We start from the raw sequence: 24,032 nt of genomic DNA, 5'->3' as shown, positions 1-24,032 counted from the left end.
GTAGGTTTCACATAAGGGGGTGTTTACTGTTGCTCACACCACCATCTATAAACTCAGAATCATCTGAGAGAGGCCAGAAGGAAAAATGTAAGAATGGGGCAAGTATACAGCAATTTCAATTCTGAGTTTCCAGAAATCTGCACATCTTGAAAATCTAAACATATCCCTACTTTCTTGCATCTAATAGTCCCTGAAAGCCCTCTATTCCATTAACTCATCTAAAGGCTTTTCACCATGCTTTTACTTTCAGAATCCATAGGCTCCCTAACAGGGAATTTCACATTTGGTCTTGCATAGTGTTAAAGAAAACACTGATGTGTGTTAAATCTCTGTTTATTGCCATCTAATCGTCATATCACAGAAAAGGGTAAGTAACCATTCACTTTACCCATGCCATCTGTGATTTCAATATACATCATATCCTACCCGACATTTTTAATTCATATATGATAAACTCCTAAGCCTACTCAGTGTCTCTACACAAAAACTGCTTGGTATGCCTGAAAACCTCTGCTGTCCTTCTCTGCACTGCTTTCAGTTCTAATAAATTATTTGAAGAAGGAGTGCATAGTGTAGATTGGTTTGACTAGTTTTTCTGATTATTTTTTAGTTTTTTTGTTAAAAAACAGTAGTATTTCCTAAGGCCCTGTTGATGTTTTTTTACTACTGCTGAGACAGAACTGAATTGACGACCTGAGGCACAGTCCAAGAGCTGTTTCACAATTGATAGTGCATAATTCAGAAATCACTGTAATCACTGTACAAGTAGAACTACTTTTCTCAGTGTTCTACTTTTCCTGTAATTGCTACAAAAACTCATAATTTATTTTACTACCCAGCCACTCACTATCTTGAGATCCATTTTGCAGTTCTTTCATTTTTCTATGCTGAAAGATTTTGTACTTGCTAACTTTGCCACCTTCCTACTCATCCCTTCTCCAGGTTAAATATGAATATTTTGAACAGTTCATATTGATCATCACAGTGAAAATGGTCCATTTATTCTTTTAACCAAGTACTAAGCCATGAAAGAACCTTTTCTCCCTATCCTATTACACTTTCTTTTGTGGATTTTGGTAAAAGATCTTGTCAAAACCTTTTGAAAATCAAAATACAATATTAATCAAATGAGTCTTTGTTCACATATTCATTTAATGCTTCAAAAAGATTCATAAGGCAGACTGTCTTCTACAGAAAACCCCTATTCTTGAATTTTGCCCATTTTTGCCACATTTCAGAAACAGTATAAATCCTTTATTGTAGTTCTAGTGATTTCCAGGGAACAGAAACCAGACTTTCTGATTCTAGTTTCCTGAAACACCCTGTCTTTCTTTTGGATAAACAGTGTCTATTTAACATTAATGTCTGTTTTAAAAAATATTATAAGCTACATTTAATGCCTCAAGCAGCTCAATTTTCAACTACTCAACTCATCCTGAAGCCATGGATAAATATGCTATATGCCTGACAAATTCTGATTCTGCATTTATCAGCTTGCTTTAAACCTGACACTTTTTGGGGCAGTTCTTCTGACTTGTCCCCATGAATGAAGACTCCCAAATGGGAAATTCCCTGAGCTATTCTACTCACTGGTAAAAAGAATTAATATAGCTTGTGTCCCTTTCTTTCTTGAGATTTCCATTTATAACTTGATTACGCCTAAACCATATTTAACTCCTACTTTATTTGAATCTCTAGCACACTGTTTGATTCTGAATTATCTGAAAAAGTACCTCTTAGCAAATTCTAAGCATTAGCAAAGCATTTTATTTTTCCTTAAAATATGTGTATTTATCATTAAGAGTATGACTCCTGAAATTTGTCACAATTTATATTATTTTCTTCTATCCTCACTTAGAAATAACTTCTGATTTTCAGGGAGTTTCTTTTGGTTGTTTAAAAAGATGTATCTCTTTTTTTTTGTTGTTAGCTTAATTGCATTGCTTGAATAATTTTGAACCAGAGAAATGCATCTTCTCTGAATGTCTAATATGCAGTCTATAAACCTTAAGCCTGCCATTAGCAGTCTTGGATTGTTCATTTTTATTTTCCTTATATAGATTTCCTTGTTTTGATTAAGTTGTTTTTCAGGGAGGCTTTCTCATTCCTACAAGAATGTTGCATTTGACTGCCCTTCAGGAGGAGAGTTTAAAACAGTCCCTCATGCATAAATCCAGAGGTGCTTATCCTTTTTATGGCTTCTCTAACTAGCTATTTCAAGAAGCAGCCACCACCTACAGGAGTTTTAAATTATATTATCTGCTAATCTATACAGAGGTGAAATTCAATCTGTCTACTCTAACCTTGAAGCCTCTTTGATCTCCTGTAGCACATCATATCAACTGTTACCTTCTTGATCTGTCCTAATTATACACAGAATTTCAGTGCTTCAATTTCTGTTACTTACTATCTAAAAGTGATGTGCTCCATGGATTTTGATACCTTTGGCCCAGCTGGTTCTCAAATTTCTGAGTTATTCTCCTTTTAAACAGCTACCATCAAGGCCCCACAGCACAGCAGGACACAAGCTTTTGTAATCTGGGTCAATGCATCCTAACTGGACAATTTGGAACAGAGAAACTTTTGTTCCTTCCAGATGAAAATAGCCAGCTATACTCCAGGGTTCAGCAGTAAAAGACATAGGCAAGTCGACTTTTCTAAGGGAGCTCACACCATCTGAGAGCTTCAGGAGCTCATATCTCACAAATCAAGTCTTGGCAAGCTCAAATTCAATTACTTCTCAGTACGGAGCTCCCAAATACTCATATCTATAGTCTTTCCTCCATTGCACACTCTGCCCATTTTTTTTAGCTCCCCAACAAGAACCATTCCTTCTCCTGCTCTTCCTTTCTACGCAGTTATTGAAAACTCTATGCTGTCACCAGCCCAGCTCACCCCATTCCTATACAGCACATCCAGGTATGGATAACCTCAGCACACCATTTACCAAGAGACCTCACACTCCACATGAGACAGAGGAGGGCAGGAGACTGCTACCTGTCATACGTTCATACAGCTAGCCTGCATACTCCATCTGGCTCCACACCTTCTTTCATTTACAGCCCTTGTGAGATCTCAGCTCTCCCTGTGTTACACAGAGTGTAAATTCCTCAGTGTCCCCAGTGATGAGGCTGCTGTAGTGCATGTGTAATGTACACTATGTCAACAGTCTAACTATGTTTCAATTTAGGGCAGATGTTTCAGGTCTGTCTTCTGTTTTTCTTGTAATTAACTGATATTTCAGAAGAAGGACATCTTTTGCTTTTGGTCTTATGTGACTTCATAGGTCTTGTTTGAATGGGGCTTTATTTGATGAAGCCATTTTCCCCTGTTTTCTCCCTGCATATTATCAGTTTCTGTCCTGTCTTTCAGCATACAGAGGCTTTGAAAATGCATCCTAGAGGATGAGTCATCTTGAAATACGAATTTTACCAGTCAGTTTTTCCTAGCCTAGAAGTCTTTCAAAACTGCACAAAAATAAGTGAATGCAAAAGCATGAACCAGACCCTTAAAAAACCTGCAATCCTAGGAATGGCCTCTTGTCATTTTCACTCCTGTTCAACAGCACATAAATTTCAAAAATAATTTCATGGAAGTCAGTGAGACTACTTGCTGAGGAAAGTAGTACAAAGCCTGAATAAAGATTGAGATGTCTGGATCTCACTTATCCTAAAATGTCTGAGGACATTGTCAGCAAAATAAACATCTGGCATTGGGATTATATTGTACATAAATAGGCAATAGGGGATAAAAAAGATAGCATGCCATGAAGACTGAGTCACAAAACTCTGCCAGGTTCCAAACCTGCCAGTTCTTGCAGGTGCTTAAGAGCCAAGTAAAATGGCTATTTGCTGAAATCTAGCCATTAGAGCTTGAAACAGAAGCACCAATTAATGGAAAAACCTTAACTATGGAGCACAGAGTAGTTCTAAATTGTTAGACCTTCACTTCTGTATGGAAAATTTCAATACAAGTAAGTTCAAGTTTAGCAATTATTAGGATGAGTTGAATATAGATGGACAAGTTCAGTTTTAGAATTATTGCCTTTCAGTTACAAAACCTAGAGGCATCTTCATCAGTTTATTTTATGATTGATCCTAAGTTTCTCTTTTTTATATTTCCCAGAGCATATGATATAGAACTACCATGAAAGAATTTTCAAATAGCATTCTTGAAGATGCAAAACCAAAAATATACTTCACAAGCAATAATAATATTAGATTTTAGACTACTGACTGAGACACAGTATAAAAATGGAAATCATACATAAAATACAACAATACTTCTTTCTTTCCTGAAAAAATGAATGCTATATTGTAAAGCAGCTTCTATATGCCCTTATCTAGCAAAACCTGATTATGACTACAGGATGCAGTCATTTAAATCCTCTTGATGCATTTCATCAATGTACCAGTTTTTTGTGGTATTTGCTACAATTTTCCATTTTAATTGCTGCTTACCTACTGTACTCAAGAACAGAGAATGTAGAGAATCCAAATTTATTTTACTTCAGAACTCTTCACAATAACTCCATATCCCCAGTGATGTTCCTTTCCATCATATTTCCATTTTAGTTTAATGTCTTTTTCTCTCTGAAAGCATTTACTTAGCACACATTTTAAAAGTATATTCCCATCCTATACCAAGCAAACAATGTATCCTCATACAACCAACCAGTGACTCCTAAGATGTCTTTCAACCCACTCAGAGTGTTCATTCTGGTTCAGTGCTGAATATATAGATTCCTTCAGACAGATCATGTTTTCCACCCTTTCCTTTATGAACACTCACAAGTGCTTCAAACTCAATTGCTGCCTAGGGTGAGCAGTAAGCAGCAAAAACAATTTTATCGATGTACTGAATACAAATGTGAGAAGGAAAAAAGGGCAGAAGTGATCTGCTTTCAGGATAGTTTTATGCTAAAAATTATATCCAGACTCACTCTTGATTCTAAAACAACTACTTCTGTTGCCACAGAAATCACTTCTTAAAACAAATATTAGAAAGGTTTTTCCTTTCAACTGGCGTTATTGTGTCTTTTTTGTTGAATAAGGCATTACAGTAACAAGACTGTAATTGAATAAGACACTACAGACTGATTCAAGAAACATAAATGAAACATAAATGTAAACATAATCAGCAAGAAGTAAACAGTTTTCCTAATTTGTTGGAACCTTATTTAGTACAAGTTAAAAAAAAGGGCAAATAAACAGTAAGAACAAAGAGCAAGTCCATTGTAGGCAGAATAGCTGTGATGTCCAGATATATGTAGAGCTGGAATATTATTATTGTTGTAGTCTTAAAAAAGACAAATAATAAGATAGATATCAAAATTCTCCTCTGTCCACTGTCCAGACAGTGCAGTGTCTAGACTTCCAAGCCTGAGCAGGACACAGACAACTGGTCCCAAGAAAAAATGCATGGACTGATTTGGGCAGGAAATTCCATACATGATGACATGATCTAAACAATTGTGCTTGTCACATATGGTAATAAATAGTTTAAACACACAGAATAACCTCTACAATAAATAACTTGGAAACAGAAGGCATAAATTAGTTTAGAAAGGAATAAAGGAAAAAACGATTATGTGTTGCAAATAGCAGATTCAACAGAGATTAAGAATTCTCTAACATGCTCAAAAACAACAGGCCTCCAACCAGCTGCAGCAGCATGAGTAAAGTCTCAGGAAGATGAGGAGAAGCTGGTTATAGCCAAGACAGAAAACGATGAGAGTGTTCATTTTGTGAAGAGAAACAAAATAAGTCTGATTCTCAGTACTGGAGAAACTAGATTCAACAACTTCTTTGAATGCCTGGGGCCAGATGAGCAGGACTGGCTACCTGCAATAAAATTTAAAGGTAGAAAATCAGAAAAAATAATCCAAGACATTATCTTCAATATGTTAGCATGACTTGTTTCTTGATTCTCTAGAAAGACAAGGTAATGTTCCAAACAGGAGCTTAATTCTCTTCCTAGACATATTCAGAAATGAGGCAAGAGAAGAATTTTTCCAACAGATGAGAGCACTGAAAAGGCAGAAGGAGACATAACAAGGTGTCAAAGCAGAGTACCACCTTGTTAGATTCAGAAAGTGTAAGCAGATTTAGAAAGCAACCATGAGATGGTATAGATCTGCTGAAGGCTCAGAGGCATAAGACATTTTGAGACCTCCTAAGGACACCATTGCTGACAAGCAAGATGGAAAAATGTCTCTATCCTTTTCCTTTCCTCTTCTTATGAGAGAGGAGCTGTCAGCCTATAAAGTGCTGATCAGCTGCCAGGCCCCAGGAGGATGGCCTGCACCTGTGGCCAGAAAAGAAGGTGGGAAAAGAGAGAGACTGCAGCAGCGACAGGACTGAGACCAAGCAGCTGCATAAGATGCAAGTGGGACATCACTTTTTTTAGTTAATCAGTCCCCATCTCAAAATCACAGTCTGAGAGGCTCCTTTGTGGTATTGCTTGTCATCTGTAACATGTTTAAGTCTCATCAATAGGTTTGGTACAGGCACTGGAGAGTCGATGCATTTTTGCCAGCTTTGGGATTCATCCTCCCTTCTGCTCTTACTGTCTCTCATATCATGCCACATCAAACACTGCACTGGGTATCCATGCTGATAGCAGGGAGGGGGCTGCAAGGGCAGCTTCTGTAAGGGGGATGGGGATGCTCTGTGCCAGACAAAGCTAGCTCCCATCAGGGCACACAGCTAAGCCCCTCAGCCAGTCAGGTCGGAGAATGGAGAAGGGGAAGGAGTGGAAGGAGAAGCTCTAAGTCCAGAGCAGATATATCCCTGCAGCTCCTGGAGGAAACCAGGCTGGACCAGATGTCCACACTGCAGTCCATGAAGGAAATGTTGGATATTTCTTGAAGGAACTACATCCCATGGAGAACTGCTGGTAGAGAAAATGTTTTTCATGAAGGATGTAGGCCCATGGGAAGCACCCCCACTGCAGATGGGGGAAAGTGTGAGGAGGAAGGAGTGTCAGGGAGGAACTGCTATGACCACTGCTATGCCATCACCCTGCATCACTTGTGGTACTGGGGGAGGAGGCAGAGGAGAAGTCTGGAATCAAGAAGTGACATTGAGTCTGGGGGAAAAAAAAAGATGGTAGAAGAGGTGTATTTTTAACATTTGTCTTTGCTTATCCCTACCTGGAACTATTTAAATTGGCAATAAGTTTCCCAAGTAAAGTCTGTTTTCCTGGGATGATAATTGGCAAAAGATTTTCTGGTCTTTACTTTGGCCCATGAGCTACTTCATCTTCTGTTCTGCCCCTGTCCTGCTGAGAAGGGCAGTGAGAGAGAGGCTGTGGGCAGTTTCAGCTGGCCAAGATCAGCCCTCCAGAGATACCACTTGAACAGCATCACTTTATTGAACTGATGCAATCAGTATACATGCTTGTTACAGTAGATTATGGGCCCTGTCTTTGCTTCTTTGCCATGTTGCCTTTATGTTCTATTGATCTCTGTTTTAAAGGATTGCTACATGTCATCAATAGATTCTAATTAGCCCAATTTATAAATCTCTTAAAACTGAACTTGAGTTTTGGTATCTTCCTACAGTATCTTCAGATGTTTTACAATGAAAGAACCAAAAAAATATGGCAATTCACTGTTTCCAAAGCCCAACAAACAGTTAATTATCTATGTGAAGACATCTTTTACAGGGCTATGGTAAGAATCTTAATCCTACATGAATAACACAGAAGGCAAATAAATACCTTTCAAGAATAATTTTTAGATTTCAAATGGAAACATGCTTAGATAGGAAAAGATATTATAACATCACTGTTGCATGAGTTTTAATCTCCATGGTAAAAAAAAAAAAGCTCTTTAATGCCAAAATTCTTCAGTATTTTCCAATGGCAATATTCTTCCAAATATATATAAGTTTCCCAGCTATGAATCTGAAAGAATTCCTCAACAAATTGGGAATATGAGTTTAAAAAAAAAAACTCCAAACAATGCAGCTGGATTACTGTTTGCATGAGTAAAATTTAAAAAAATTAAGTACAACAAACCAAAACCAAATCTTTTGGGTTTTTTTCTTGTTAAAGATACCAAAAATGTGATTCAGTATTTCTTTGACCATTGCTGAATTTCATCTTTAACATCCCTGTATTTGAGGGATCTTACCTCCTTCCATATGTTTCTCATCCTTGACACAAGTATCATTTAAAGATCCATTTGGATCACAGGAACACGGCTGGCATGGATCTGGGTTATCTGGCAACACCTACAAAAACAAAGATATTAGATGAAAAAAAACTTACTTTCAATAATTGGGAACTTTTATTTACATCTTGAAAGGAGAGAACAACTTCTATGTAGGTGGCTTACATTTTAAAAAAGCTGAGACAACTGATAAACTTAGTTTATACAGACTAGGACAGGAAGAAAAGGCCTCAAATTGCACCAGAGAATGGATATTATGAAAATTTTCTTCACAAAAAGGGTTGTCTAACATTGGAATGGACTGCCCCAAAAAGCAGTGGAGTCATCATCCATGGAAGTATTTAAAAGATGTGTAGATGTGCACTCAAGGACATAGTTCAGTGGTGGACTTGCTGGTATTAGGTTAAGGGTTGGACTTGATCTGAGAGGTCATTTCCAAGATAAATGATTCCAGGTTCTGTGATTCTATTAAAGTTCAATTTGGGATTTTTATTTAGAAATATATAGTGACTCGGATGCAAATGTCTTCAACTAAAAAAATACTAGGTGTTGAAATCATAACAGAACCTTATATAATCAAAATCAATTAATGCAATTAAGTAGATTTTAAGCATTTACTATGTAAAGCAATATTGACAAGATGACTTGTTCTGGTCAGCATGATAAAAAACTAACTAATGTTAGCTAGTAAGAGAGCAAAAAGGTAAGTGAAGAAAAGTGACTATTATACCATGGAACAATTTCCTTTTGTTCTTGAGAGGTTACCTCAACCAAACTTAAACCTTGGTCTAATATCACACTCGGAATACAAATTACAAGTTCTGCATGAACTAAATACATACACATACTGAGGACAAACTACACAAACACACACATATATATCAAATCTTTTAGCTGGATAATAACTTAAAACAGAGGAAAAAGTCAAGTAAGTACCCTGCTGCTGAAGAAATCGTTTCTCAGTACTCCTTTTCTCAAGTTGTAAGGCTAAATCTAGTCTATCAGGGAAAACGTAATCACTGCTATTTGCTGATGTTTTCTCTTTGAGGATTGAACACCAATCAGACTAAAGGCCATTATTTACCCAACTGAAAATATATAGATGAAATATAAGCAATTCAAACACACACTAATAGTGTAGCTGTCTAAAGCACAAGAATGACCCATATTGACAATACAACCTAATATAAGATTCATCTTTTGACAGCTTCCACTTAGATGAAAATACAGTCTTATATGATGAAATACAAAAAGCAATTTCCACTGCACTGAAATTTAAAGACATTCACGAAACGCTGTGGAATTTTAGTTATTATTAATTCTACACTGCATTTTAAAAATAGAAATTACGGTCTCTCTTTCATCAATATCAAATATAGCAATATTTCTTTGAACTTTGATAACAAAACTTGAAATTCATTACTGAGGCAAAAGTTCTGTTTACAGGACCATATCCTCTCTTAAATTAAATTGAAATACTAGCTGGAGGCCCTGACCTCAAGTGCATTCCTGCAAATCAACACAATTCACTTTCCTATTTCCCCGAGCATTAACGTTACACATTTCCAGCAGTGAAAAGCAACTGCTGCACTGTCAGGTTTGGAAGTTAACCTTCATGAAATGGCAGCCCAAAGTGTTTTTAGCAAGACGAGCTGTTGCCCTGCTGAAGGGGCGGTTTGGGCGCCGAGCTCTGCGGCGCAGGGAGGCGGGAGCAGGCATTTACCCCTTTTGGCCTGAAGTAGCCGTCCAGGCAGATCTCACAGTTTATGCCAGTGGTGTAGCCTGAGCAGTTCACACACACTCCACCCCCAAGGTACTCCCCGTGGATGTTCAAACTCTGGTTTCTGTCTGCCACATCCTGGTCGTAGTAACACTCCTCAGTCTTCCCGTGACAGTTGCACGCTAAAAGAGAAGGAAAGTGTTAAGCAAATGTTAAGCAGTGGGATGCCCCACTGTTACTGAGGTATTAAAAAGTGCAGAAGTTGTCAGACACAATCTAATTATGATGTTTCTGTTTTGTTTTAGTTTGTTGGATTTTTTTTTCTGTTTAAATTGATAACTGAGAAACCTGTTGGTGGTTGCATTACACATGGTTCATGAGGAGTTGAAAGGAAAGCAGAACAATGGCATGAGTAAATTAAAATAATTAAAATAAAATTTTTGTAGTAAGGGTAGTTATAATACCACTTTCCCCATTGTATTAAAAAATTCATTTCATCATAAAGAGAAATGCAAAGCTTGTCAGCATTGTGGTGAGGCATTCTCTTTACATCGAAACGAGATCCCAAGGAACTGTTTCCACCAAGAAAGTACAACATTTCACTGAGAGCTGAACAGGGTGTAAGTGTCTCTAAAAATTAAACATGAAATTAAATGCACTCTGCTTTCATTCCATAATGCATTCCCAGTTCAGACACAGTCCCAACTAAAACAAAGACCTCTGTGACTGAAGATTATGGGACATAAATAAACAATGGCTACTCTAAATATGGGCATATCTGTTCCTTTTTATTTATTTTTAATTACCCATGATAAAATTATAGCTGAAATCCTAAAAATGAATAAACACTTAGCGTAATGGAGCACTAGATTTTATTATGTTCAGAGATATAAGTGGTATGTGACCTTTGGAAGTACAATGTTAAAGTTCAATTATAACTATCCTTACTACAATAAATCTGAAAATTAAATTCCCACCCTGTGGGAAGTTGACATTTCAAGGTATGTTTTCATTCCATGTTGGAAAACTAGAAATATTGTATTTTCTCTTTAAAAAAATCAGACACTCAGCTTGCATTTTGATCATATAAAAATATTTTGTTTCAGTAAAGATGAACATTATAACATAAAAACGTGCCATTTATTCAGAAATCATGCCAGTAAACTTTCATATAATGAAAAACCAGTAGAGAGATTTTTTTTTTTTTACTTACCAGGAGATAGCCCCATTGTTTTATCAAAACAAAACTATTATGATTTTAAAAACTACACAAAAATATTTTTTATATATAACGTTTCCCCAGTATCACCATGTAACAATAAAATACTCTGTGCTCAAGAAAACCACAACTCCACATGTAATTTTTCTGCTAAGTCTTTTGAACCAGCCTAATTAAGTGAATAACATCACATCAAATGTTATTCATAAACCAATGTGGTTAGAAACCAAATTAACTGCAAAATCACGTAGGACCCAATTTCAGTTTTCAGTAGCAGTGGCAATAAATTTTCTCTTCTGTACTGCTTTCAACTTACGTTCACATTCATGCTTATGCAGGAGAGTGCCAGCATGCCAAGGCTTTTGATGGAAACCAGGACAACACTGATCACATGTCTCTCCGCATGTGTTGTGCTCACACTGACAGACGGATTTCTAATTTGAAAGGAAAACAAATATTTACACAATGTGATGATTTGAAGAATCTGTCCATGTACATAATATGCATTCCAGTTCAAATTATGAAAACATTAAGAATGACTCTACTCTGTAATTTCTTTGTTTATTCATTTTTATTCATTTATGTATCCTGCATTCACCAAGTGTGTTTAACTTCTATAGCTCTATTTGAAGAAAAAAGCCACAAAGCAAAGGAAGATAATTGGCCAGATGATCTAAGGAGAATCTAAGAATGCAGGAGAGTTTAATTCCAAGTGGATAAAGAAAGGAGGATGAGAAAGCTCCCCAATAAAATAAATACTTTGAAGTACAGGTAGCCCTTGGATACAGGAAAACTGATCTGACTCCTGAAAGAGCGAGCCATTATCCCCCCCTTCCCTTAGATGCATCAATTCTGCTGCTGCAGAATGAAATAAATTCTGTTAGTTGATCCAATACAAACTGCCTTTTTTTTATACTTTTATATTATTTTTTGACTGGATAAGTCAATTTATCATGTCACCTTCCAACTGTTTAACTAATTCTATGGGGAGAATAGGAGGAGTGTTTAAAGTAATAATAGATGAGCATAAGTCCAGCCTTTCAGTCACTTCAAAGTTCTTGACAAGACCCCCTTAGTCTCAGCATGAAAATATTACTGTAAGAAACACCCAAACTCCCTGAGCCACAGAGGCAGCTTGAAAAAGTAAAAATACCCCTGCAGTTTGGAAAAATGAGAAGTAAAAATTGCCTTCCTGATAGGAAAAGTAAAAATTGCCTTCCCCATAGTTATTTAGTGAAGGGGATTCTCTGTGGTCCTTGTGAGGCCACACAAGGTCAAACCAGCAAGCCAGAGAAACTCTATGGCTCACAGGACAAAGTATAAATCTTGCAAAACAAGGCCAACTCAAGGACTGCTTCAGAAAATCATGGCAGGAAGTTGCAGCAAGTTTATTCCACATAATGCTAAGGGAAAGATTCTTGCTGCTAACAAGTACAGTCATAATGTTTATAAGCCTATTTTGGCATGGCTGAGTCTGAAGAATATCCCTGGAGAGTTAAACCTCCAAATCTCTTCTGGCTTTAGCTGTTTCACTTACACTACTTTTTATACTGGTCAGAAAACAAATACGTATTTGACACCCTGCAAAACAGGACATCATGCTTGTCAAAATGGCTTTATTTTATCTAATAGCCAAATTATCTGAAGTATGTATTAATCTCAGTAGCAGCACCTATTTACTGAGGCAGGCCTGATTCTAACAGATGGCACAGAGACAATGCTGCAGTTTCATCACTAAGGGCATCTGAAACAACAGTTCAACACTTGCTGTACATATCATTACAGAAAATTCTCAGAAGGGTTACATTAAGGAGTTTACTCAATTTTTACAAGGACCCATAGAAATTGCTTAGAACTCTAAATGTATTCTGTATAAGATTTTGTCATTTCTTTAAATTATTTTCTACATAATGGCTTAATGCCACATACAAACATGATTTTCACTTAAATCCTATAAAGCTCCTACTTAAATGAATAGTACATTAAGAGATCCCACACTGGGGCATATAATATTAGCAAAAAGGAAATTCAGTATTAGTGATAATGGGTGCATAGAGTTGGACAATAAGTAACAAATCATATTTCAATATTAATTATACTAGGTTTTTTTTATTGTGTTGGTCATGTGCAAAAAAGAGAGCTACAATTTGAAAGATATTATAAACAGCTCATTATTTTCTAGATTAGCTTAACTGATTGTTCAACTGATACTTCCTACATAGCCAATGCACCATTTTAGAGCCATCATGTGTTTGCAAGCATCAATTAAATATTTGACAATCATTTAGGAAACATCTTGATTAATATCAGGAAGGAAAAGAAAGACTGACTGTTAGTGCTCATTTCTACAGCTACACAGTGTAACCCAGATTTGTGTTTTTCCTAGGAAACTTCCAATATGAATTATCTGAAACCTATTCTTTCATTTCAGGACAGCCTCTGCTGACACTGTATGAATGTTTATTATACTGGCTGCTAGCACTGTTTCATTCTGGCTCTACTTCTGACTGTCCTAGGTGAAAAACAAACATAAATTCACAGAACTCTGAAGAATATCAATGTCAGGGATTTGTTTGTTTTTTTTTTTTTTTTGGGTTTTTTTATTCCACCCCATAAATAAGGTACATTAAAAAAAATACATACATTGGTCATTGGATCCAGTGGACAAGCCTTTGCATGGCCTGAACATATACACATGCCTCCAACGGAGATGTCTTTTATAGAATAGTAATACTGTAAGACAAAACAGAAATTGAATTGCTAAGTGGATTCTAAAATGCAGGTGTCAAAATGCAGAATTCATTTCTTGTGACAAAACTGTCAGGTCCTGTTTTATTTCTTTTTTGATCTATTACAAATATAGCAGACAGTGTAATCCAAGCCGTGTCTTGATCAACAGATTCAGGCTGAGTGAAAGAAAGGGTGTAAATTGGCACAGTTCCATTTGTTTGAAGTCACAAAAGCCATGTCAATTTATACACAGCATACAAAAACATGAGAATAGGAAAAGGCTATATGCACCCTGGATAATGAAAAGTCAAATGTTATAGAATTTATTCTCTTCAGAAAAATATGAAAAGGAAAAGGCACGATGATGGGAAGAGAAGAAAAGCTAGGAAAAAAGCCTATGAAACACCTTTGTTCACCTTAGGTGAGTCTAATTTGGGCGTTCACTGAACTGTGGAAAGAAGAACTGTTTTTCAGTATTGGCCTTTTGAAGGATCATGAAACAGTCTTTATTACTGAGATTTAAGTACTTTTGACCTGTTTTTCTGCCATTTGACCATTTCTGTTTTTTCTTTGGTGAGGATTAAGAGCCCTAAGCAGAAAGAAAGAAAGAAAGATACTCATAACCTTATATCATATTCACAGAAAGCCTGTGAAAAGTGAAACTCATTCATTGTCTTTTGACAAGGGTCCTGCAACATGCTCACAGCTGGCTAATCAAACAAAACATATGCCATCTGTAAATTTCGCTATCACAGTGTTCAACCTCTTTACCAGATCATGAATAAATATATAAAACAAAAATGAGAACTCTTATCACTCCTAATTAAACTTCCAACAGAAATAAAACATATAATTTGGGGCTACCCTTTGTTTCCTGACAAGGGTGGCAAGTTTCAGTTGCTCCTCAATCCTTGTGGACAGTCTCATAGAGAAATGCCACACAGAAGTTACAGTTCTTTGTTGGTTTGAGAAATCAGTGTATCATCCTGCACTCACTTTTCATGAGTTTAGAGCAATTTTTAAAGTGCTAATTCAACTTTGTATTCCTATTCACTTAGAATCAGATTACTAAGTGTCCTCTTACACATAAACACACAGTATTCATGATTAGAGAGGTTCCAATAACTGCACTCAACTGGAAAGGATTCTGGGTTTGTTATTCAAAACAAAATGGCTTGTTCCAAACATTCAGAAATACCCAGCACTCTCCATTTAGTCAAGGAAATGGAAATCAGAAAGGAGGAACAGAAGAAGCAAATTGTCTTATCACTTAGCCATCACTGACAAATGTGATGACAAATGATATTAACCAAAGTCAAGACTAATGATACGTCCCCCCTTCATAACAGGACTTATTTTTGTTTGGGAAAGTTTAGGTTACCACTATAATATGATGACCAACAGGATGACAAAGTGATTAAAAAAAAATTTAAAAGGAATATTATATATTCCCCATGCTTAGTAGAATGCTTAGTAGAAAAATCAGAGGAAAACAAGAATAATACACAACATTTGATCAGCAGAACAACAGGGAGATATGGCTTAGAAAGAAGTAAAGACTGCAGAGAGAGGAGACAATGGTCTTGTACACACAAGACACAGTGGAGAAAACCAGAGCATGGGTATGGTGCAAGTTTAAATGCTGTATCCATTCCTTCAAGCTAAAGCAAAACACAAAAATGTTTACTGCTACCCTCAATCATATGAAAATGCTAAAAGTGTTGCATTCAGACTGTACTACTACATATAGTAAAATTAGAAATTCTACTCAAAGGGAACGTTCAAGGCATGTTAAATGTAGCAAAGGATTGAGCAGCAGAAAAGGCAAGAGATGCTAATAGCAAATACTTGCCAAGTAGCTACATTTAAATGTTTGCAGCCAAAGGATCTGGGTGTTTATGTTAGTAGCACCATTAAGCAGAAAAGGTAAAATTGTTAATTCTGCTCTAGAAAAGATAACAAATTAGAGTGCACAGGGAATTCTCCAACACCAGGATTTTGAAAGATAATAACAGGTAATCATCATCTCCCAGAATTCCCTATGGCCAGGTACAGCACTTACAAGTGTAAGAGAACTTCTACACGTGCCTTTCTGCTGCCTTGCCAGAACTTACCCTCCTTGTAACAATGGGATCAATTTCAGCTGGATCTTTGTGTGCAAACATCATTAAATCAGCATTTAGTGTCCGTATTCTCTGGAATCTCAGGCGAATAAAGCGAGCAGAGGTGAACTCCAGTAATTCACGTGACGGATCATCAGCACTAGGTCGTCCATTAATTAGAGAAGTGTGAATCTGAAAAATTATTAAAGCAGTAAGGAATTACATGTCAATGTTGTGAAGATTAGGCCAATAAATATCATTGCAGTTATTGTTTTAATGCATTTGTACGTGCAGAATAACTTATTTACTTAGAAAGTAGATTTCCCCCAAAATATTCCATGTGCCCACAGACATCAGCTATGAAGAGTCTTTATAATAAAAACATTTAGAGCAAGGAAAGTCATCAGCTACAAAGACTGTAGCACAAACTGCATATGTGTACCCAGGCCCTAAAACAGTGTCCATGCTACAGGCAATTCACTTCTCCTCCCCTAGTCTGAAAACAGGTAATCATGCAACCAAATGGGTTCAGAAATTTTGAGTTAAGGGAATGTATACTTGGAATGGGATTCAGAATTCAACAGGAGTCAGTTTGCACCTCTTAGAGTTATCATCATCAAAAGGTTTTTGAACTTCTGAAATACTGAAAACTACAATGACTAGATGAGACAAAATCAGCATTCATAAGCACCTCTCTTTCCCACTGTCTCTTTACACATCTTCTCCTTTGAATCCTGTTCTCAGCAAGGTGAAACAATTTCCTGGGTTGCAACTGTTTTCACCTGGTCCCTGAGGAAAGTCTTTATCACTTCTGAGAACTTTGTTTAGCATTTGTTTTTCCAAAGACCTTACCACTTTCTGCCTATACTGTGGCTTCTGTAAGATTACCTGTCCCTTTGTCTGCCTGTCCTAAAGTCTAGAAATCTTCTAGGTCAGCTCTGTGGCTCCTTCATAGAGAGTCTCCGACCTCAACTGAAGCATCAAGGGCAAGGCAACAAAATAAGATGTCTTCTTCCCTTCCTGTCTTTGTAGCTGATCATGGCACACATTAGCTCTGAGTCTACTAAATAAAGCAGATGGGCTGCTTCAGAACTGTTCTTGGAAAAGGCTTACAAGAAGAAGCATGTCAAGTATAGCAAAATACTGTTAATGAGCACCTAGAGGGAGAGAGGAAAGAAACCATTAATTTTCCTGTATTCTCAAGTGTTAAATTTTAATTGGGGCATTTTTATTACAGGCTGGTACACTGAAAGAGTGTTCAGATGCTAAGCCAAATGTGCAGAACACTGGAATGAATAAGAGAACTATTTATTCTTTGCAATGAACATGTGTTGCCTCATACCTCAGTGATCTTAGTGAGAGGTCAGGCCACACAGCCATTTTCTGTCATTGAACATGGTCATATCACTGCTGGTTTAGGCAAACAGCTGCACTCCAAACACCAGCTGGCACTCACTCAGCAGTGGCTGCCTTACACTGAGGAAAGAGACTGTAAATCTACTGCTCCCACGAAAGCAACAACTTTGTTTCCTGGAGATTTTGGAGGTGATGGATAGACTTACTGAACAACTGCTCTCTTGCACTGCCTATGTGATACTATCAACTCACTCATTTATCTCAAAGGCACATGTCAAGGATGGTGCCAGGCTCTTTCGTGGTGTCAGGACAAGGAGCAATGTCTCTGAACACCAGAAGTTTCACCTAAGTATTGAAGAAGAACTTCTTCACATTGACACTGGCAGAGCACTGGAACAGGCTGCTCAGGGAGGTCACACATCTCCTTCTCCGGTGATATTTAAAACCCACCTGTATGCATTCCTGTGTAACCTGCCCTGGGTAATTCTGCCTTGGCAGAAGGCTTGGACTAGATGCTCTTCAGAGATCCCCTCCAACCCTAACAATTCTGCAATACTGTGATTTTTACTACTAAGAGGGAAACCCTAAACCTCATCATGTCCAGTATTCTGCCCCACTGTATCTACAGGCACACCAAATCACTGGGAACCACTCTGCCAGGAGCAGACATCAATTCCATCTTGTCTGTGTATGAATCAGCACCTCTGGGTTTCTGCCATTATCTCCAGGAACAGGTGACACCACCACCTCCTACTCAGATTGTAACAATGCAGTCACTGAGCTCTGACTCAGTTCTCCTCCTGACTACAAGTAAATAAAGGACACGGCTGGAAACAAACACAATAAAATGATATGAAAAAGACATGGTGCAAAGAAAAATTTATAATAAAAACCCCAGAGGAAGCAAGGAGGAGGTCCTGAGTAAGAAATGTCTGGCTACAAATAGGACAAAAACACATGACCAGAGAACTGCTCAAGTCCCTGGTGAAAAGAAAGAGAACATGTGTGGAGAGAAAACTTCAAAAGAAGCCTGAAGAAGCTGGCAAAAAGTCAAGTGGAAATAGACAGATCTTCCCAAAAGGAGATGAATTTTAGCAAAAACACATGCTTAAAGACTTTTTCGCATAATATTTACTTGTGCACAAGGAAATATATTTCTTCAGAGCATTTTTTCACACCATTACTGCCTTCCTTGAAAACAGGATCCAAGAGATTTCTTTTATACAGCCAGCAAACATACATGGGTTATGCTTTAAAGCAATAGAATACTAAACACTGAACTTTGATATTCCAGAGATCAAGAAGAAATAAATCTAAAGTAGTGCCTTACTCAATCTGATAGAACAACAGAACTGTGGTTATAAGCAGCATGGCAATCTGAATATCTCTTCAAAAAGACAAAAATAAAGATTTTAGGGCATGGGAGGGAGAAAAATGCAGGTGAAATCCCATGTATCAAAAGAAGCAAGTGCCCACAGAGAATTAAAAGTATTAATCACACAGTTTGACCACAAATTATACAGTTGACAATCGGCAGTCATACCTTTTGATTATTTTTAAAACAACAAATTTAGTCCTCAGACACTGATGGGAGGAAAAACTCACCTCCTTGGAATGGTAGTTTTACACAACTAAAATGCAAATTAACAAAATAAAACTTGAGGTATTCATTTTAGAATACACACTATTTTTGAAAATATCTATCTGCCAGCAATACATCTATTTGGCAAGGCTAATCTATTAAGATAATGACTTCCATTTCTAAGCTTTGTCTAAATGTTTCACAGTTTCATTTTAAAACAATTAAGTTCACATAATTATTGAAATGCAACTATGTCCTGCGTGAAATATTGCAGTTGCTCAGGTATGTACAGCAAAATTACACTGAGACTAGAAAATTCAAAACTGGATAGCTTTATCAAAATGAATCTGAAGTGAAAATTTTACACTGGCAAAATTAATTCCTCTAAATTATTTCTCCTCCTATAAACATCTGTGATGAAATCATTCTTTTCTTCCTAGAAACATTTAGAATCAACTTGAAAACTGTCCAACCAAGTTGTTCCTGCTCCTTGAAAACAGAATAGGGAAAAAATTAAGAATACTTTAGGAACATCTGCCACTAATCAGAAAAACACAGTAAGAATCTTAATTTAAAGAAGCTTAAATAGATTTAGATTTACAGTATTTTCAATATGACTCTCCCAATGAGACGTCACTAAGTTTTTCCAGAGGACACTTACTCTTTTCATCTCCCTCCACTATCTTGCACCTGTTTTTAAGACAGTGTTCCCAGGACAGCGCATTTTCAGTCAAGACTCATGGCTCCTGTCCTCCAAGTATTTTTGAACTGGACTTGAAAACTGTCCCAGTGAACACAATCCTCCCTAAGCATCTATGCCCATGCCATATAGGACCATCACAGCACTTCACGTACAGCTCCTGTGAAGATTAGTCCCCCTTCCCCAAATCAGCTACAGTGCTGTTGGCCAGTGCTAGCTGTGCACATGCTGCATTATGAGCCACTCCACAGTTCTACATCAGAGCAAAGATCCAAAGCTGAGTCTTCCAGGAAAATATTAATACCTTCATCCACCCACTGGGCTGCTATGACTTGGATAATCCAAGTCCTCAAGAGGGAACAATGTCGATTTTTTTTTCAGGTTTTATGCACAACTTTTATTTACAATTTCCAAGACTGAAATAATCATCATAATTTTGGATTCTAAATGAAAGATACTCAGATTTCAACTAAAGAAAACTTTTCCTTAACAAGGCATTTGTCCATGACTGTATTCCAACAAATGGAATCTTTAGGAATCTCCAACAGAGGCCAGAAGGAAGTGGTTATGAAGGACTATAACAAAGAGAGTATTTAGGCACTGATCCCTCTAATACAATATGATCATTTCCTCTGACTACTCAGTCTAAAGGCTTCCTGAGCCACATTGTGAATCTGAGTCATAGTGTTTAATGTCTACCAGTTGCCCTTTTCTATATTATATTTCTACTCCTCTTTCAACCTTTCTGGTTATCATCACTACATACACTTGTCCCAGTGTGATGAAATTTGCTTCTTAAAATAAATCCCCAAAACAACAAAAATAACTGGCTGTGGTGGGGTTGTTTGTTTTCTTTTTCCTTTTAAACCTGGAATTCATAATTATTTAATTGAAAGTATTGGAATTTTTAATTTCAGAAAATTGTGAGCAGTCAACATATTTTAATTTTTAAAATTTGGTATGATGATAAATCAACTTTTTCTTATCTGAGAACTGTGGAGGATGTTCCAAGTTCTCTACTCTGAAGAGAATTTAGTCTAAGACTCGCCCATCAGCATACATGCATGTGGGAATCCAGGGTATTTCCCTGGCTCCTCTGGGGATGCAAAGACCCCCCTAGCAGACCTCTCTGAGGCCCCTGAGTGCTGTCCAGGAGCTGCAGGGGCTGGATTTGGCTCCTTGGGAGAATTTGCCAACGCTGAGAGAAGAGACACAGAAAATAATGATGAGTAGAGTGTAAATTATAATATTAGAATGTAGTATAAGTAGGTTTTTAGATTGTTTATATTAAGGGCCATGTGGTAAAGATGGAGGATCCTGGGTGTGGTGGGATTTTTCCTCCTTTTTTTTCATGTCATCTATGCTGAAGTTTGGGAACCACAGATTGGATGGGGAAAGAACTGGACATTGTAAAGAGGTTGCATGGCATTGGGGAAAATTTGTAAATATTGTATATGTGGTTTAGAGAATAAAGACCTTGGCACAGCCCACCCAGGGGTTCTTCTGCAATGGTTGACCTGAGGAGCGGACCTGTGTCGGGCTGGCAGAAACATTTTTAAAGATAAGATAAATAAACAGCCCTGAAACAACACAAGGTCGTCTCAAGCTGCTTTTTTTGCTGGAGATTCTGAGAGAACCAGACTTGTGACCACCTGCATGTCCTCTCTGGGGAGGTCTCACACTTGAAGAGACCCTCAGAGATGGGACACGTGGCGTCCCTGGGTGGGCAGTGACATCTGGCATCCCTGGGTGGGCATTGACATCTGGCGTCCCCCTGGGTGGGCAGTGACATGTGCATAATTCTTTTTTTCTTCTTAAATGTATTACTTTGCTTTTAGCAACACTCATTTTCATATATACTTTTCATGTAGTATCATAAGCTGCTAATAGAAGGAATTATCTTAAATTTCACATTATCAACAAATGCTTCTATTACACAGTTCTTTGATTTTTTCTGGTTGGTTTTTTTTTGGGGGGTTTTTGTTTTTTTTTTTTTTTGATTGCCTGCAAGAATGCAGAACAACGGGGACACTACCAAATATATTCAAAGGACATTCAAGTACATTAGAATCTCTGGACCATGCCAGTACCAAAAGACCTATCCAGCTCTGCCCCTTGCAGCATCCAAACCAGCATGCTAACAGGAAGATTAAGGCAAGCATACATAATACTTCCTCAGGGATTTGCTGATCTATAGATACTTTCTATATATCTGGTAAGTCTCAAAAGATTTCCATAAACTCAGTCTGACCTTAAATCCAAATCACCTCTCAATATCTGCACTATCACTTAATTAGGATTTTCTCATCTAATTTGCATGTTGTAGGGAAAGAGATTCTTCCTTTGCTGGTTTTAGATCGAAACTCACTTAATGCTTCCAGTTCTGAAATTGGAACAAAGAAATGTATCTTTCTACCAGCTCTATTCTTCATTTCATTTCTTTATTACTAATTAGCTTTGCACAGGTATCAGGCTTCCAGATCTGTAGTTTCCTTGAATGACTAACGAATTCTACCAAATAAAGAGTGTTTCATTTCACACTCCATGCTTCTCAGATACTGAGAATTTCTGACAGTGAGGAGTTAAATAATAACTGTTATAATTCACCTATTTTAGCCTTGAGTTCCCCTTTACTATTCAATTTATCCATTTTTTCTGCACCTCTTCAGTTAACAACCTAGTTCGCAATTGTTTCTCCAACTCCTCTCCTGTAAATAATGTTTCCAGTGCAGAAGCCCTCTTGACAGTCTCTATAGAAAAAACTGATTCAAATCATTAATTTAGTTTTTCAGCGATGACCTTATCTTTCTTGAACGCTCTTTGATCATCTCTCAGCCCACCAATTCTCTGGCAGATTTCCTGAATCTGATGTGTCTAAAAAAAGGTTTATTTCAACTCAGTCACTCAGAATCTTTTTCACATCTTTATTGCAGTTTAACATTTAATTTGCTGGAATTTATTTTCTTATCTCTTAGCCTCATTTGCAGGAAAAGATATGATGCCCATTTACAAATAATACCAGTTAATTTTGGTATCTATTATTACAGCTTTAAACATACTGTATTGTTTTCTGGGACCATTCTAAAATGTAGCATGCATGTGTGTGTAATAGCATAATTATTTGACAGTTAATTATTCACTCCAGGATCTGTACTCTGTTTACAACTAAAGCATGTGTTCCTTTACTAGCTGCACCAAGAACATTTAGGGTTTTAAGAAATAATTTTTTGCAATACATTTTGTTTTGACACCTAGAGAATCTGCCAAAGAGTTGCAGAAGGTTGACATTAGCCCTTCCATCAGCAAGAGCAGCTCAGTTCCTCTGGGCAGTTTTTGATACAACACTAAAGCAATGCTGTCCCAGTTTAGGTGCTGAATTTTAGTTCACAGAGATCTCATACACCATTTCATTTCTGCCTAATTTCCTGTATTATTAAATCCATAGTGCCTCACCTCTATAAGCCACTGAGCCATTCCTAAACAGCTCCTTGTTTCTGTCATGCCTATAGTGTCACATTTTCCCACCACCCTTTAAAAGATGGTATTAATTATCAAGGCAACCTTTCTCAGCTTCTGGGTCTGGATACTGGGCAATAAATACTTGGATCCATCCAATCTTACCTTCTGTAACAAAGACACCTGAAAGGCTTGCAATGGGCTCCAGCCAGGTGACAATAAGACCTATGACTAGAATTTCACAACATATTTCATTGGTTTTCTGCCAATGAAGAAGTGACACACAGTCTAAGAAACTTCTTTCTATTTTTGGCAGCAGACAAGTCTCATATACCAATGAACAAGGACTTATTTTGACTTTACTTGTAATGGGTCTTCAGGGCATAAGAGAGTATTATCTTGCACCCCACCACATACATTTTAAATGTTAACAAAATCTCTCTGGGACTTCTCAAGTCTAAGAAACCCTGCGCCCTCAGCCTCTACTTACAGGGTTGAGTCTCCAAGTCCTCATTTGTCTTCCCAAACATTTCCTGGACTTGTTCCAACATGCCCATATCTATCCATTACTGGGGAGACCTGAACAGGACTCAGCTCTTCAGGTGTGTTCTCATCATCTCCCTCAACCTGTTGGTGACTGCCTGACTAATGTAGCCTAGGATATTCCTGGCTTTCATAGCTTGCAAAGGCACCTTGCTGGCTTATGTAGACTACACCCCCACTCTCACTCAGCTCCCTCCCAAGGCTCCTGGGTTATGCAGGCACAGCTGGCTCACATCTCGTTAAACAGAGCTCTCAGCCCACTGTGGGCTACCAGGCATGAATTGTCATGTAGCTGCCCATCTGCAGGCAAAGAAGAGACCCTCTCCTGCTGTCAGAAGCCACCAGTTTGCAGTCTTCACCATCATGGGAGTCTCCAGTTCTGAACCAACAGACACAGACTCTGCCTGCCTCTTTTTTTTGTACAATCAGGCTGCAGAGTGCCAGATAA

The 24,032-nt window shown here is 37.5% G+C and overlaps 1 protein-coding gene across 7 annotated transcripts in view; it reads right to left on the bottom strand.

Annotated features, from left to right (window-relative positions):
• Positions 1-24,032, bottom strand: part of LAMA2 (laminin subunit alpha 2) — a 332,349-nt gene that overhangs the window by 197,307 nt on the left and 111,010 nt on the right. For all 7 annotated transcript variants that reach the window (XM_079297887.1, XM_079297888.1, XM_079297889.1 and 4 more), the window contains exons 5-9: positions 15,960-16,139; positions 13,759-13,848; positions 11,432-11,549; positions 9,900-10,078; positions 8,138-8,237 (exon numbers count right to left, since the gene is read on the bottom strand). In XM_079297887.1, coding sequence (XP_079154013.1) covers positions 8,138-8,237; positions 9,900-10,078; positions 11,432-11,549; positions 13,759-13,848; positions 15,960-16,139 — 667 coding nt within the window. The remainder of the gene's footprint in view (positions 1-8,137; positions 8,238-9,899; positions 10,079-11,431; positions 11,550-13,758; positions 13,849-15,959; positions 16,140-24,032) is intronic.

This window comes from Erithacus rubecula (assembly GCF_903797595.1).
Source record: "Erithacus rubecula genome assembly, chromosome: 2".
In the NCBI taxonomy this organism is placed as follows: Eukaryota; Metazoa; Chordata; class Aves; order Passeriformes; family Muscicapidae; genus Erithacus; species Erithacus rubecula.
The sequence above is the reverse complement of the archived record's forward strand: the minus strand, read 5'-3'. Positions and strand labels throughout refer to the sequence as shown.